Source organism: Topomyia yanbarensis, chromosome 3, assembly GCF_030247195.1.
Source record: "Topomyia yanbarensis strain Yona2022 chromosome 3, ASM3024719v1, whole genome shotgun sequence".
In the NCBI taxonomy this organism is placed as follows: domain Eukaryota; kingdom Metazoa; phylum Arthropoda; class Insecta; order Diptera; family Culicidae; genus Topomyia; species Topomyia yanbarensis.
Genome location: NC_080672.1, coordinates 278,383,908 through 278,397,663, shown reverse-complemented (window position 1 = coordinate 278,397,663; position 13,756 = coordinate 278,383,908). Strand labels below are relative to the sequence as shown.

Here is a 13,756-nt window from a genome sequence, read left to right as displayed (position 1 = left end):
CTTCTCCAATATTCATTTGATGTGTGGATGTATGTATATCTAAATGATTACCATTCTCTTTTTGCTTTCCACAAATTCCAAAAAATGTCTATCCACGCAAAGTAGAACGAATTTTGCATCAATCACTACTTTCGGCCCATTGCATCTGTTGTATTACGCCGGAAAGCCACCTTGCCGGAAACAAAATATTGCACAAGCACAAGATTCGAGATACTCTTCCAGCCCCTTTCAGGCACACTCAAAAAATGCGACACTTTTGCTCCTATTTTCAATCCGTCATTGGCATTGAACTCAAACTGGGCTTCATAATCCGTCCGCAAATTGGTTTATTTTGAACACCGTCGGATTCACTAGTTTTCCTCCGCGTAGCTCGTTCAGTTGGAATAATATAGGTACCTATTAAAACTGTTCACTTTATGGATTCTTGATTTGGTAGCACGGAAAGGAAAGAATGCGCCGCGACGGCTACAAGACAACGACCGCAACCGACTTGTGGACGACCACACTGAAAAGCGACAGACCAACCTGATGACGGGCACACAACCTACAGCATCACTAGCACAAGAGACATCTCCGCCTCCGTCACCAATCGGATACATAAATAAACCTGATTCTATCAAACGATCAAAACAGATTCATGGATGTATTGGACGCCGCTCGACACAATGGCCCTATATCAGCCCGATGTTTGGATGTTTTGATAAGATATCCGCTTCGAAAATACAAAATGTTGGCGATACTCACACTCCCTTATGCTGTCAGAAACACAATTTTGCTTCATGGGGGTCATTTTTGACAGCAGTATTTCCTCTTTCTGTCAATCACGAACAGGGTGGCCAGACCTACCGATTTATCGGTAGTCCTACCGATTTTGGTCTTCCCTACCGATTCACAGACGACCAAGGCAAAACTACCGATATTTTGTAATACCTACCGAAAACTACCGATTTTTATTGATTTTGGGCACATCCTACTCAACATTCATTTTGTGGGTTGGATTTGATCTGAGATCTGTGTTTTCAGTATTTTACAATTCTATGTCAACACTACGTTTTTGGGACAACAACCCTGCCTACCGATAAACTTTTAGTGACCCTACCGATATTAAGAAATTCTATCTGGCCACCCTGTCACGAATAAGCTGGAAACAGCGATGCCAGATTTACAGATATGTCTGTATTATACAGACTTTTGATAATCCCCTACAGACGTAGCCAGAAATCTACAGAATTTTGAATCAGTAATGCGCTTAGCAAACTTGTACTAGATTAACTAGATTAATTCGAATACAAGTGATTCCTTCACAGTAATATTCAATTTGTAATCTACTTTTAAAGTAACATTCTTGTATAACTAGCATTTACTCAACCATCTACATAGTTTTACAGACATTTTAAAGTATTCTTCTACAGACATTCCACAAAAACATGTGGCATAGCTGGCTGGAAAGGTGGCTACATTTTTCTTTGGGTGTGCACTACACTGCAAAAAAACAACCTATTTTATGTAATCAAATAGACCTTTCTCGTCAAAAAATTTTATATGCAGATCAGCTTCCGTTTTCATCGCTGGATCAATTCTGATTACTGTCACGTTAATTTGGTGTCTCTAACTATTGAAAAAATCAAAAATTCTTCGAGCTGCCCATTTTACTCTGTATTCCCCTGTCCTATTTTACCTCGATTCTCCATACTTTTTCACCATTTGGATGAACTTCGAGTGGGGAATATGAAATAAAGTTACGGCGGGTAGCCTATACATAGTTCCAGTAGCCTACCACTAGCCGGCATCTGTTTTAATCTGGCTATTCGCCGTTTCGTTTACTGGGTATGAACTCCAAGAGTTCATTCCAATTTGTCAAAAACATTGTTTTGACGTAGATGAACAATGTACTGGATACTAGTATCAACCTCATTGGTAGATGAACCCCAAAACAGTGTTGCAGAATATCGATATTTAAACCGATTGTTAATTTCAATACCAATAAAGTTACTAAAAATACCGATTTCTTTTTTCTTTCGATTACCAAAAAACCACGATTTTCATGTAATAAGATCAACTAATATTACGTATGGGCCTTTTTATAAAATGTCTTCACCTTTCCACATCAAATCATCCGGAAATTGATTCAGCAATCTGCCAGGTTACTATAAAAATTTCAAATGAAGCTCAACAACCGATTCTGAAATTGATTGAGCTCGGTAGGTTTGATTACATAACATTAGAATGATCTATAATTTAAAACCAATAATTTGCAGGTAACTTTTGGTTAGCATACATCTTCACACCGATAAATACCTATTTTTTATTTAGAACTATACCGATATTAGATTTGTTCCAGTACCAGTAGAAAGTGGAAGTACTCCGGAGCAAACAGAGAGAAAATCGTTCCTATGTTCTCTTCTCTTTTTTCTGCTTCCATTAGCAAACCGAAGTAAAAAGGAAGTATTTTTTGCTTCTGTTTGCTCCGGAGCAACTTCTGTGTACTAGAACAAACCTATTATACAAAACCATCTGACAACGCTGCTCTAAAGTGAAAAGTACTCTTAAAACATCGATGACATCTTTTTTGTTTTTTCTGTTTTCTCTACCTATCTGAAGTGTTTCATCCTGCCAAGGAATCCAAAAACATCAGCTGTCTCCCGTTTCCAGAGAGTTCGCCGACCAGTTTTGCTTTCAAATTGAAGAGAAAACTACAGTTTAACTTCACCAGGCACAATCGTCAGAATGAGATGCAGGAAAATATTAACCCAGAATGGTTTAATTTTACCGTCCAGTTGGAGAAACATTTCACAAATGATAATCGTGTATGCCCAAAAGGTTTTGTGCGGATCTGCGAATTCGGTTTTTGTGGAATAATTCGACCAAGGGCTATGATGTAGCAGCGGTCACAGTAAGTCCAATCATACGGCTTCTTCCCACCCCGAGATCAGATGAGCGCTGGGGAATGTTTTCAACCACCTGGAGGAGGAAGTTCAGCGCGGAAGAAATGTTACCAGACTTCGCCGATCTGGTATCCGGACTTTTTTTTGATGATCTCATAGAGATTGGGTGTGCAGATGGGCGGTTAAAGTTCTGGGAGGGAACGACTGGTAACTTTAAGGTAAATTGTTTGGAGTTATTTGCTTTTATTACAACTATTGACGGACGTTTCATTGCAGGATATATATGAAGCTGAAAACACCCACAACAATGGGGTAACTAACATAAACCTCGCCGGTGACAAAGTGATAGTCGCACGATTGAGTGAACGAAACGATTTTCTGAGACTGGAAACGTACACGTAAGGTTGTCAGATCGATTGGGGATTTACGTCTGCATATGGGCGAAGTAAGTTCTATGTTTCAAACAATTTTTTAAGCTCACCTAGGGCGCAGACAGATTTTACTTGTTCTTTTAAAATACTGTATATTCTAAGTCATTTAATTTTCAGTCTGTAATGAGTATGTCATCAAGTGCCTTAATTCTTATTCTTTTTAGCCCATGTACGCAGCGGTTCGGCAGGAAGCATTAGTTTATTTCAGCAATCCGCCGGCTCAAATCCGTCCACAGCGTTGCCAGCTCAACATCACGCATCCGAGGAGGAGCTTCGATGTATCCTGGAGTTTCACCAACAGGGTCACCGGTGACATGTTTGGAAGTGGCGGGCGGTACAGTCATTACTGGCAGCCAGGGCCACACTGTTAACGTGTTTCGGCTCGATAGCCACCTATTGCAGTTCACCCTAAACGGCCATTGCGGTCCTATCACATGTATTTTCATAGACCAGTGGCAGGACGAGATGGGCGCATCTGGTTGCCAGGATGGTGTGCTATGTGTGTGGGACTTGATACGGGGTATGTCAGCCAAATTTACGGCATGGCCTAAATCTACATAATTAAATTGATTGGTTATTTATAGGTGCCTGTATGTACAAAATAGAAGCCCATGACGATTCAATCGTCGCACTTGCCTGTTCCCCGAGTTACGCAATATCGCTCGGACTGAACGAACGAATACGGTTCTGGGATAGATTTCAGGGTCAACCGCTCAACACCATGACCGTCAGTCATGCATATTCATCGCTTGTGATGCTGACGCCGTCCCTTCTCGTGACTGGAAAGCCAGCCCGAATAGAAATGCACAACAGTATTACAGCAGTTTTTATTGTTATATTACAACGAAAAACAATGTTATTCTGGAAAATTTACAATGGAAATTCGATCACATTTGTTGTTTCTACATCCAATTTCATTGTAAACCCGATTTTTACATGGAAAAAGGGGGGTCGTTAAGGGATGTAAAAATTTACCTTTTCCCATACATTCTGAAATCAAAAACATCGATTTACATTGTTTTTCCGTTGTAGATTTTGGAGGCATGAAGGACTGCATCATAAGTATATTGATGTTACAACAAAAGTTGTTGTTAACAAATAAAACTGTTGTAAATTCAACGTTTCTACGATCGACCTTGATATTACTTTCTGTTCGGGAGGTTAGTCGAAGATAACTTTCGTAGAAAAATTTTCAATCTTATCTCATCACATTTAGGTTCACTAGTCGTATGGGACGACAATACTAAAGATGTAACTCGGGAAGTCAGGCTTGACTGTTCCAATTCCAATTGGTTCGGTCGGGGGAATCGTAATCGACCAGCTAACGAAAACAAATGTACAGCAGCAGCTTCTGAACGAAGCCATTGCTAGCACGAGTTTTTGATTTGGAAGGATAGTTGCTGAGGACCATTCTCACAATAGTATAAAAGTTCTAACCTCAAAAACAGACAACAATAAAATGTATTTCTTTCAGTTTATAATATCCATTACATGATCAAATGCGCTGATGGGTTAGGCTTTGGATTCGGCTATATTCCATCGTCATTGAAGCTAGATCATATAATCATGTTAATTTGACAGACTGCAAGTGTTATTAGTACCACAAACAGCTAGCAGCCCAGCTAGTATTGTTCTTTCTGCTTGCAACCAACCTGGTTATATAGATGTCAATGCTAAATTCGCTGTCGCTATACTGTCCCATGTGTCATGGGATTCGCTATTAACATGGGACAGTTATGCTTAGAGCACCAGATTCTAAAAGCGACCAATTTTGGCCAATCACTGGAGACAAAATCACGCGTAACAATTAATAATAAATTAAATTGTTACTGAGTAATTTTTGTTGTACATGAATAAAACATACCGATTGCCTCGTTACCTATGCTGCCGTGATCCGCATAACAGTCCCATTTGGGTTTCCTATGCAGATGGGACAGTTATGCGTATCACGGCAGTATGGCTAAATAATCATTAGAAAGGTTATGAGCTTATGTTGTCGCATTTTATAATCATTTATACTACGTAACAATTAATAATAAATTACATTATTGCTGAGTATTTTTTGTTGTACATGAATAAAACATACCGATTTCCTCGTTACCTATGGCTAAATAACCATTAAAAAGGTTATGAGTTTATTGTCGTCGCATTTATAATCATTTATACTACTTTCAAGTTTCGATAAACATATGATTACGGCCTAAAAGCCAACTGTCAAAATCCACTTTGAATGGAAATTCCGGACAAACCGTTACACGCCAATCACAGATGTTGGTAGTAAATGAAAGAGAAATGTTTTCTCTTTCATAAACTGCTGTGAACTGCGTTCGACTAGTAACGGTTTGTCTGGAATTTCCGTTCAAAGTGGATTTTGACAGTTGGCTTTTAGGCCGTAATCGAGATGCATTATAGTATAGGTGTTCACATTCGTCATGTTTGAGTGTGTTGGTTTGTTGCTAGTGAAATTAATCATGGCGTCCCAGGACCGCGAAGCACATAATCAACAAATCGACCAATCGAAACGAAGCTTGTAAGCACGTGGTAAAAATAAGTATGGCGTCCGGGATCGCAAAAGAGCAAATGTTTACATCACTAACCAATCAGAATGAAGTATGGGACCACGTGCTTCTGTTTTCTTCTTCATTTCTTCTTGTTTGTCCGAAAAAAGTGACAGCTGATGCACACATAGAAAAAAATGTGTACACCTGTATACACCTCGGGCCGTAAAAACATTTTTGTCGAGAAGTGATCGATTTTAAAGATACGACTCGTACTTTAACCACCCCTTCACCGCGCCATCAAAATAAAAATAAGGCATACTCCTAATGAACTATTATTTGTTAAAATATTTATTAAATAAAAACATAGACGTGATAGTTCGTTTGCAAAAAACACCGAAGCACAGTGAGTTGGTGTTGATGCTCTATCTTTGATCCTAGTGCTGCAGGATTTGGTCAACATTTATACAATTTTTATTCAATCAACTTCAAGGAAAATGTATCACGTGAACGCTATATATATGGACTTCTAAATTTGGTAATTGTTCCGAATCACACTCGACCTGGCCTTGGGTACAAGATATTTGCTTGCTCTCCCACGAGCATGGTCCTGCCGGAGTGTTTGCCTCACCCGATACCGGGGCAGCCTGTCCTAGCGAGGCTGCCTCTTGTGAATCGGAACCGCTGAACATTCCGATGAGGGCATGTCCATCGGTGTTACCGACGGAGCCAATAGGGATCTTTAATTTGGAAAAATTGTGCCAGTTTTTCATATGTATTGGTAGCGGGTGTCCTTACGAGTACACTCATATAATTCTTAAACCTTAATTATTCTTTTATGATTTTTAAATTTAAAAAAACCAAATTAAACTCAACAAGCAAACTGACAGTTGTCCTACTAAATGACGTATCTGCAAATATCTCGTTCGCCTCATTGTTAACCGGGACAGCACCCCACACAGCATGATCTGGTACTTTGTCAATCCGCTAGCAACCTGCCATCCCAAGTTTCATCTGCAAACTATGGTAGATCTGATAAGGCAACCTATAGAGTCGTGCAAGTCGCATGGGTTTGGATGTGTTATTGTCCTAAAAGGAAACAAACTAAAAAATGTTTTTTTTTAATAGTTTCGGGCCAAAAAATTGAAAAAGGACTGAGATATTAACTCACGGTACTAATCTGCATCAGAATATGCCTTAACCCGCACACCCCTAAAGATCCCTATCGCTACACTACCAGCAGTAGCTGCTATTTGAGCAATTAATCCAAAGGCCTGGTTGGGAGCTACCATTGGTGCAGCGACAGCCGAGTGTGACGCAGGCTGGACCATCGGCTAACACGATTCCGGCGAGGTGGAGCGGCTGCAACTGGTGCGGACCTATGTTGCGATGTATATAATTTCAAGGATTACCAGAGATTACCAATTACCAGAGATCATCAAAATGTTTTGTGGCTAACGTTGTCAGCAAAAAAAAACAAAACAAGTTAAATTGATCGTAACAAAGAAAATCGCTTTCTTCAACGAATCGTGGACAAGAAAAATCCAAATGCCAAATTTAACGGAACATTGCCTAATGACGTCAAATAAAAATGAAAGCCTAGCGAGCTTGTTAATACAAGATATTCGCATTTAAAAGTAAACCAAACCAAGTTTCTCATACTGTGGTCGAATGAAAAAAAATCCAAGTCTATGTAAACAAGCTCTGCGAAATGTCAAAAAAGTGAGGTTAAACATTTTCATCCAATGTTCTACAGCGAGAGGTTCATTTTAGTTTGTTTACATTACTAATGAATTTTGTACTGCGATTCACCACTTCATTTACCGCGTTGCCAAGAACTTAAGTGAAAATATTCAAAGCAGTGCTGCCCAAACGCACATTTTAAGTCCCACCATTCTTGCTGAGGTGAAAAAAATATTCAACATTCTTGCATATTTCAAATTTTAAAAAATCATTAAAAAATCATGATAGCTCCTAAAAATCTCATTTTTACAGAAATGTTCTTATCAATGTGTAATCTTTCGATTAAAAATAAGAAAAACAGGTGTTAGGTCGGACGAGAAAGGTCTATTCCGCCGTCGTCGCGTTTACACTCCCGGTGAACAAGTGAAATATCCACTGCGAACATATTTCACCGTGGAATATTTAAAATGATCGGGGAATACGAATATAATTACATTGGTTCAATTATATCGAATAATTGTGCATGGATTCTCTAAGTATATTAATGAACTATCGTTTAGCTCCATTTTCATCAATTTCTATGCACTAATAAGTGAGATATTGGAAAAAACAATTTGGTTCGCATCGAGTTCACGTTCATTTTCACCGAGGGTGTAAATAGGCCTTTAGTAGGACAACTGTCAGTTTGTTGGCTGAATTTAATTTGGTTCTTTTAAATTTAAAAATCAGAAAAGGACAATTAAGGTTTAGTTTAAATGATGAGTGTACTCGTAAGGACACCCGCTATCAATACATATGAAAAACTGACACAATTTTTCCAAAATAAGGATCCCTATTAGCAATGGAGGAGAGCTAGGCTCGTTCGGATGATGCGAGAGCGGCTTGGTATCTTTTGGGTCTTTTATAGTTTGCCGGGAAGAGAGTGGCTCCTTAACGACTAGCTTCCCAAATCGACGACCCGACACCAGACAACAGTTCTCGAACCACGAGTCGGCACTTTTGCGGGGATTTCCGCACACACGCGTTATTTGACGGGCTGGGTTTTTCCAGCAACAAATCGGTCACCACCGAAAACAAACCGACCTGAACTGCCACGTGGTCCGAAACTAACTGGCACAACTACGATGGCCGCCTCTCGCACGATGTAAATAAACCGACCGCCGCTGCTGACACCCACCGTTTCCCGAATTCAGCAAACTTTTCGACAGCAAGGAAGAATTGTTGCCTATCTAACCCTATGTTACTTATTCACAAACATAAAACAAAAATTATCAAACCTATCTGCACGAACAAAACCGTTTACAAACGCGAAAATGAACAAAAATTTTCAGCTAAATGTGAACGGTATCGAGCAACGGTGAGTATAAACAAATACACTCTTCGGAGTGTATACACAAAAATAGGTATACTTCCCACCGCCCAAGTCAATATGAAATCAAGGTAATTAAAAAAAATAAAATCATTTTAATATTTCTGAAACTAATCGTGCCAATAATCCAGGAAAAACTTCGATTATCTACTAGTCGCTAATCAAGCAAAAATTATTCAACTACCCTACTGTCTAGAAGTCTATATCATGTAGATAGGGAATCCCACAGAAAATGGGACAAGTATGAGATTATGGGCAGCAGTGTCGTTAATCAATTAATCGAATCGTAGTCGGACATCCCTAAGCATAACGTGTTGATTTTTGTTAGAGGTAGTTCGATCGAATTCAATTACAATTCGATATTTCAATCCCGATTGCCAAATACAAATTTCGTTTGCTTGAAAAAACAATCATCCTAATTTGTGATGGAAAGGTTCATCATTCATATGAGACACAGTCGATATAGATTTCAAATAATCGAAAAATCGGGAAACAGCTCTAAATTTTCAGAAATAGACATTTATATATTCTTACTTTCTTAATTAAAACTGAATCTTCAAACCCTACAACGTTAAATCCAAAGTGGTTGGATTACTATCCCTACTTGAGCTATCAGCTGAGCTCAGCGTTTCCTGGGTGTCTTCCTTGATCAAACGCACCACATTGGGATCCTTCTTCTCTTTGCTTTTTTCTCGTTCCTTCTCTCGATCACGGTCTTTGTCTTTGTTATGTTTATGCTTATGTTTGTGCTTGTGTTTCTTCTTTTCCTTCTTTTTCTTTTTCTGGAAGTTAGAGGCAAGTGTTTTTATAAAATATGAATGAGAAACAGGGAGAACTGTCTTACCTTGCTTCCATCCGATTTACCGCTAATACTTGGCTCAGATGTTGCCGCTGGTTCTGATGATTTTCCAAACATACCCGGCTCAAAACCAGTTGGGCCAGTAACCGAGCTACTGCTCGGTATGATCCCAGGCAATGATATAGAATTGTCGGAGTAAAACTCCGTCTTCGACTTCTTCAACAACGGTTGTTCGGGACTGACATGTGACACTGAATTGTTATCATCTAGATCGATAATTTCCTCTTTCAGTTCTTGCGGTTTTTCGGTTTCAACAATCTCGGTTTTAATAGTGGAATCTACTGTTTCCAAAATGATATCCTCTCGAATTTCATCCAACATAGGTGACCCTTGGTGGCTTTTCGGTAAGAGCAATTCGGTCGGTCCTATATCCATGAGATCCAACGGTTTAATGTCTAGAGGGCTGACAGATCTAGCCCGTTTCGGTGGAAACGGCTCTAGTTCAACATCAGGAGATTTTTCGTTCTCTGGTTCTCGATCAAGATCGGCCACAGCTGCGAAGGAAGATGCAAGTTTCTGTGGCTTCAGAATTGACGCCAACTCCGAATTTGGCAAGCAGTTAGGAACGCGGACATTGTAAAGAGTGTAGTATAAGTCTACCATGTCACAACGAAGCCGTGTATCGTGCGATAATAAACCACTGAAATTGTAAAAAGAAATGTCAAGACATTATCCCTACTGTGCCCGATACTACTGCCTTACTTCATATTGTTCCAAATCCTGAGAGCCAACTCCTCACGATCCAACCGATGTCTGTTGCTTTTGTCGAACGGTAAGTTTTCTATCAACAATCGCCCCAATTTATGTCGAGCCATAGGATCTGGATCAGTTTCCAAGAGATCAATCAGGTGCTCCAAATCTTCCCACCGTCCATCGATTTTCACAAAATCCACCAAACATTCCATTGCCGCAACACGCACATCAATGTACTGCCCATATGCTGCGTAGCTACGATAAATTTTCGGGTTCGTCGGTAGGTGGCCGCATTTCTGTAGTTTGCGAACAACCTTCAGGCAAGCGATCGAGACCGTGTATTTGTAGGACGGTAGATGTTTTTCCAGGTTCAATATACGGGTGACTTCTTCTAGGACCAATCTATAAGATGAAGATGACAAGTAATTGAGTAAAAAGTATTTCAAATGCGAGACATGTCCTATACTGCCGTGATACGCATAACAGTCCCACCTGCATAGGAAACCCATAGCAAATGGGACTGTTATGCGGATCACGGCAGAATAGGTGTACAAAAGAACTAACTTCGCATCCGCCGATAGATTCTCCGAAGTCAGGGCCATACCCTGGTGCACCACGGAAATAACGGGAGTAATTGAGTTTCCGAGCGCTTCAACCAACGCCGCCCGATAATAGTTATCCGAATAATGATTTTTCGTGTTGTCGTTGTACTTGAACAAATCCAACAAAAACCGAATCACCTCCGGTGGAACGATTCCATGTGCCGTTCGCAAACCTGCCATTGCAACCGGCACTGTTTTTTGCAGGAAATAGTGCTGGAAATTTGTGAAATTGTTCTGCCGGATGATGTGCGGTGCACTGAAGGAGCCGAAAAACTTTTTGAAAATTGTTAGCATTGCGGGTGGGCCCTGCCAAGAAGTGACCATTGCATTGGCAACCTTTGTTAGACACAGAGCCGCCTTGCAGCGCACTTCGTAGAAAACCTGTTCGTTTTCAATGGTATCGGTAAGGGCCAGACGTGTTGCTGGGGAGGCATACTTCTCCAATGCGTCGATAGCTTCCAATTGGGCGGTGACATCACGCTCGTGTCGCAGCTGAAACTGCCACTGAAAGTCTGGCTGTTCGATGTGAACCGACCGTAGCAATGTCATCTCAGGGTCTAGACGGATCCACAGCACGGGAGATTCGCTGAAAATAATTGATATATTTAGGAGCAAATCTAAGCCTAATTTGTTGAAGCAAACTTACTCCATTGGAGAAAGATCCATGTCAACTTCCTCACCGGTGCATAAAGGGATTTTTTTCTTTTTGTTCCTTCTACTTTTCGAGTGACAGGTTATGTCCGCTTTTACCACAATATTTTCGATCTGTAGCGTATGTTTGAATGTTCCATCCAGTTCCTGCAATTGAATCAGTAGAGGACCAACATATTTACGAACTCCTTTCTGATTAACAGCATCCTGGCGAATCTCTAACTCAATCGTGTTTCTTTTTCGATTGAACACTGATGTCATAGTGAATTTAGCATGACCGCCTGTGCGGACCCATTGATCAATGAAAACGGCCATATCTTTTCCGGTCACCGTAAATATAGCCTTGGTGAAGATATTAGTTGAAATGTGTAGGTGATGCCACAACCCGCTGCTTATTTTGGTTGAAGCGGCGTTTGAGGCCAGAGCTAGCTGTTTATTGAATACTTGCAACATTAGCTCTTGTCCAATTCGATGTTCCAACATCCGGATTACCAAATGAGCTTTTTTCCTCATTATTTCAACATACTTTGGAGAAATTGTATGCAAATTTTTAATAGGAAAATAGAACGGATTATCATTGTACGCTTTTGCAGGTGCCGCTGGCGATTGATTGATACTGGAAACAGCTGGTGGAGCTGGCGCTTGACTACAATCAAGGATGATTCCGCCAAACTTTTCTTCATACTTTACCACCTCTGCAAGTTCATCGCGGATCCAGCCACGATAGGCATTGTTGCCGAAACATTTTTTAGAGTATAAGCCGCACATATACTCAGCGATGCCTCGAGCCAACCAAGCATCAGACCAATTCTGCATCGTTATGAAGCACCCGAAAAACTGTTCCGCTATTGCCTTCGACATCACCTTACGTGAAACAAACGTTTGATCAATTATGGCGATCGAATGAAGTAGATGAGTCGATAGTATCGACAATGTCGCATAAGCATTCCCATCGTTATCGATCTCATCGACGAACACCTGCTTGTAACAACTGAACGGATATCGTTGTGTTAGGGCTTCCTCGTAGAATTCAAAAGCTTCGTGCATATAGCGAACGGTGTTCTTCATCAGTGGCATTAGTTGGGGCAAACAGAAGTGAGTTACTTCGTGCATATGTGGATCCACATAGATTTCGAACGGACCTACAGCCAATGCAATATTCGGAGCTGAAACCGGAACCGATACCGTATAATGATAGGTTTTTCTCCTCAGATCCGGAGTCATTACGACTTCCACCAACTCTCCACACGATACTGCTGTCATATTCTTATCCACAGTAAATTCTAACTTCCAGGTACAAGGTTCCGCGTAGCTATCCACGCACGGAAACCATAGCCTTGAAGAATTCTCATGACCATAGGTGAACATGTGCGCTGCTCGTTCTTCCATAGTCCCTTCTCCTTCGGGGATTACAAAGTGCACCCCACCTGAGGGATCTTCTAGCGAGAACTCTATCCCCACTCGAAGTCCACGACCTTCTCCTATCAAGTGTGACGCCTGCTCGGGAATCACAATCACCAATTCGCCGGCGCTGTTGTCCGGGTCCGTTTTTTTCGCTGCTTCCAGATGACATTTTGAAAACACTTCCAATGATTTAGACTTGGCTTCTCCCTGACAAATGTCAAGAAAGGGATCAAAATAGTGGAAAGTGGCCTCGTAGCTGTCGTTCAATATAACTCGATAAATGCGGCACTGGCGGCAATTTAGCCGAATAATTTTCAGCACTTCCTTCACCGGAACGATGGTCAACTCAACGAATCCAATGATACTTTTTCGTTCAAAGCTAATACCGGTTAGGCTGAGTATTTGATGCGCTGTGTAGATGAAAGACACTATAAAAATATAGCTAAAACAAGGAATCGGTGAATACTTATAGCTTAAACGGTCGAACAGTGTCGGCAGTTTTTTCTCGACGCATTTTGGATCGTGTCCACGCAAATTATATACTCATTTATCCGCAAAATGTGAATTAATAATGATCACAAAAATAAGCACTTGTTTACATTCTTCACTGATTATAAAAATGAATGAAATAGTGCTCGGTTCGACGCTGCCGACGCCGCATAAAAATGCAAGCATCACAAG

At 40.6% G+C, this 13,756-nt stretch overlaps 3 protein-coding genes across 3 annotated transcripts in view; 1 reads left to right on the top strand and 2 right to left on the bottom strand.

Annotated features, from left to right (window-relative positions):
* LOC131690936 (cyclin-dependent kinase 14) overlaps positions 1-595 on the bottom strand; it is a 438,487-nt gene extending 437,892 nt beyond the window's left edge. The window contains exon 1 of the mRNA XM_058977020.1: positions 52-595. The gene's annotated coding sequence lies outside the window, so the exon portion shown is untranslated. The remainder of the gene's footprint in view (positions 1-51) is intronic.
* A 2,028-nt stretch (positions 596-2,623) lies between these two features.
* LOC131689556 (uncharacterized) lies at positions 2,624-3,301 on the top strand. Its single transcript, XM_058974746.1, has 2 exons — positions 2,624-3,103; positions 3,162-3,301. The coding sequence occupies exons 1-2, from the start codon at positions 2,810-2,812 to the stop codon at positions 3,285-3,287; spliced, it is 420 nt and encodes a 139-aa protein (XP_058830729.1). The 5' UTR covers positions 2,624-2,809; the 3' UTR covers positions 3,288-3,301.
* A 6,064-nt stretch (positions 3,302-9,365) lies between these two features.
* Positions 9,366-13,718, bottom strand: LOC131690787 (transcription initiation factor TFIID subunit 2). Its single transcript, XM_058976797.1, has 6 exons — positions 13,546-13,718; positions 11,667-13,487; positions 10,983-11,606; positions 10,428-10,820; positions 9,711-10,365; positions 9,366-9,648 (listed from the first exon to the last, which is right to left on the bottom strand). The coding sequence occupies exons 1-6, from the start codon at positions 13,587-13,589 to the stop codon at positions 9,430-9,432; spliced, it is 3,756 nt and encodes a 1,251-aa protein (XP_058832780.1). The 5' UTR covers positions 13,590-13,718; the 3' UTR covers positions 9,366-9,429.
* Between the last annotated feature and the right edge of the window lie 38 nt (positions 13,719-13,756).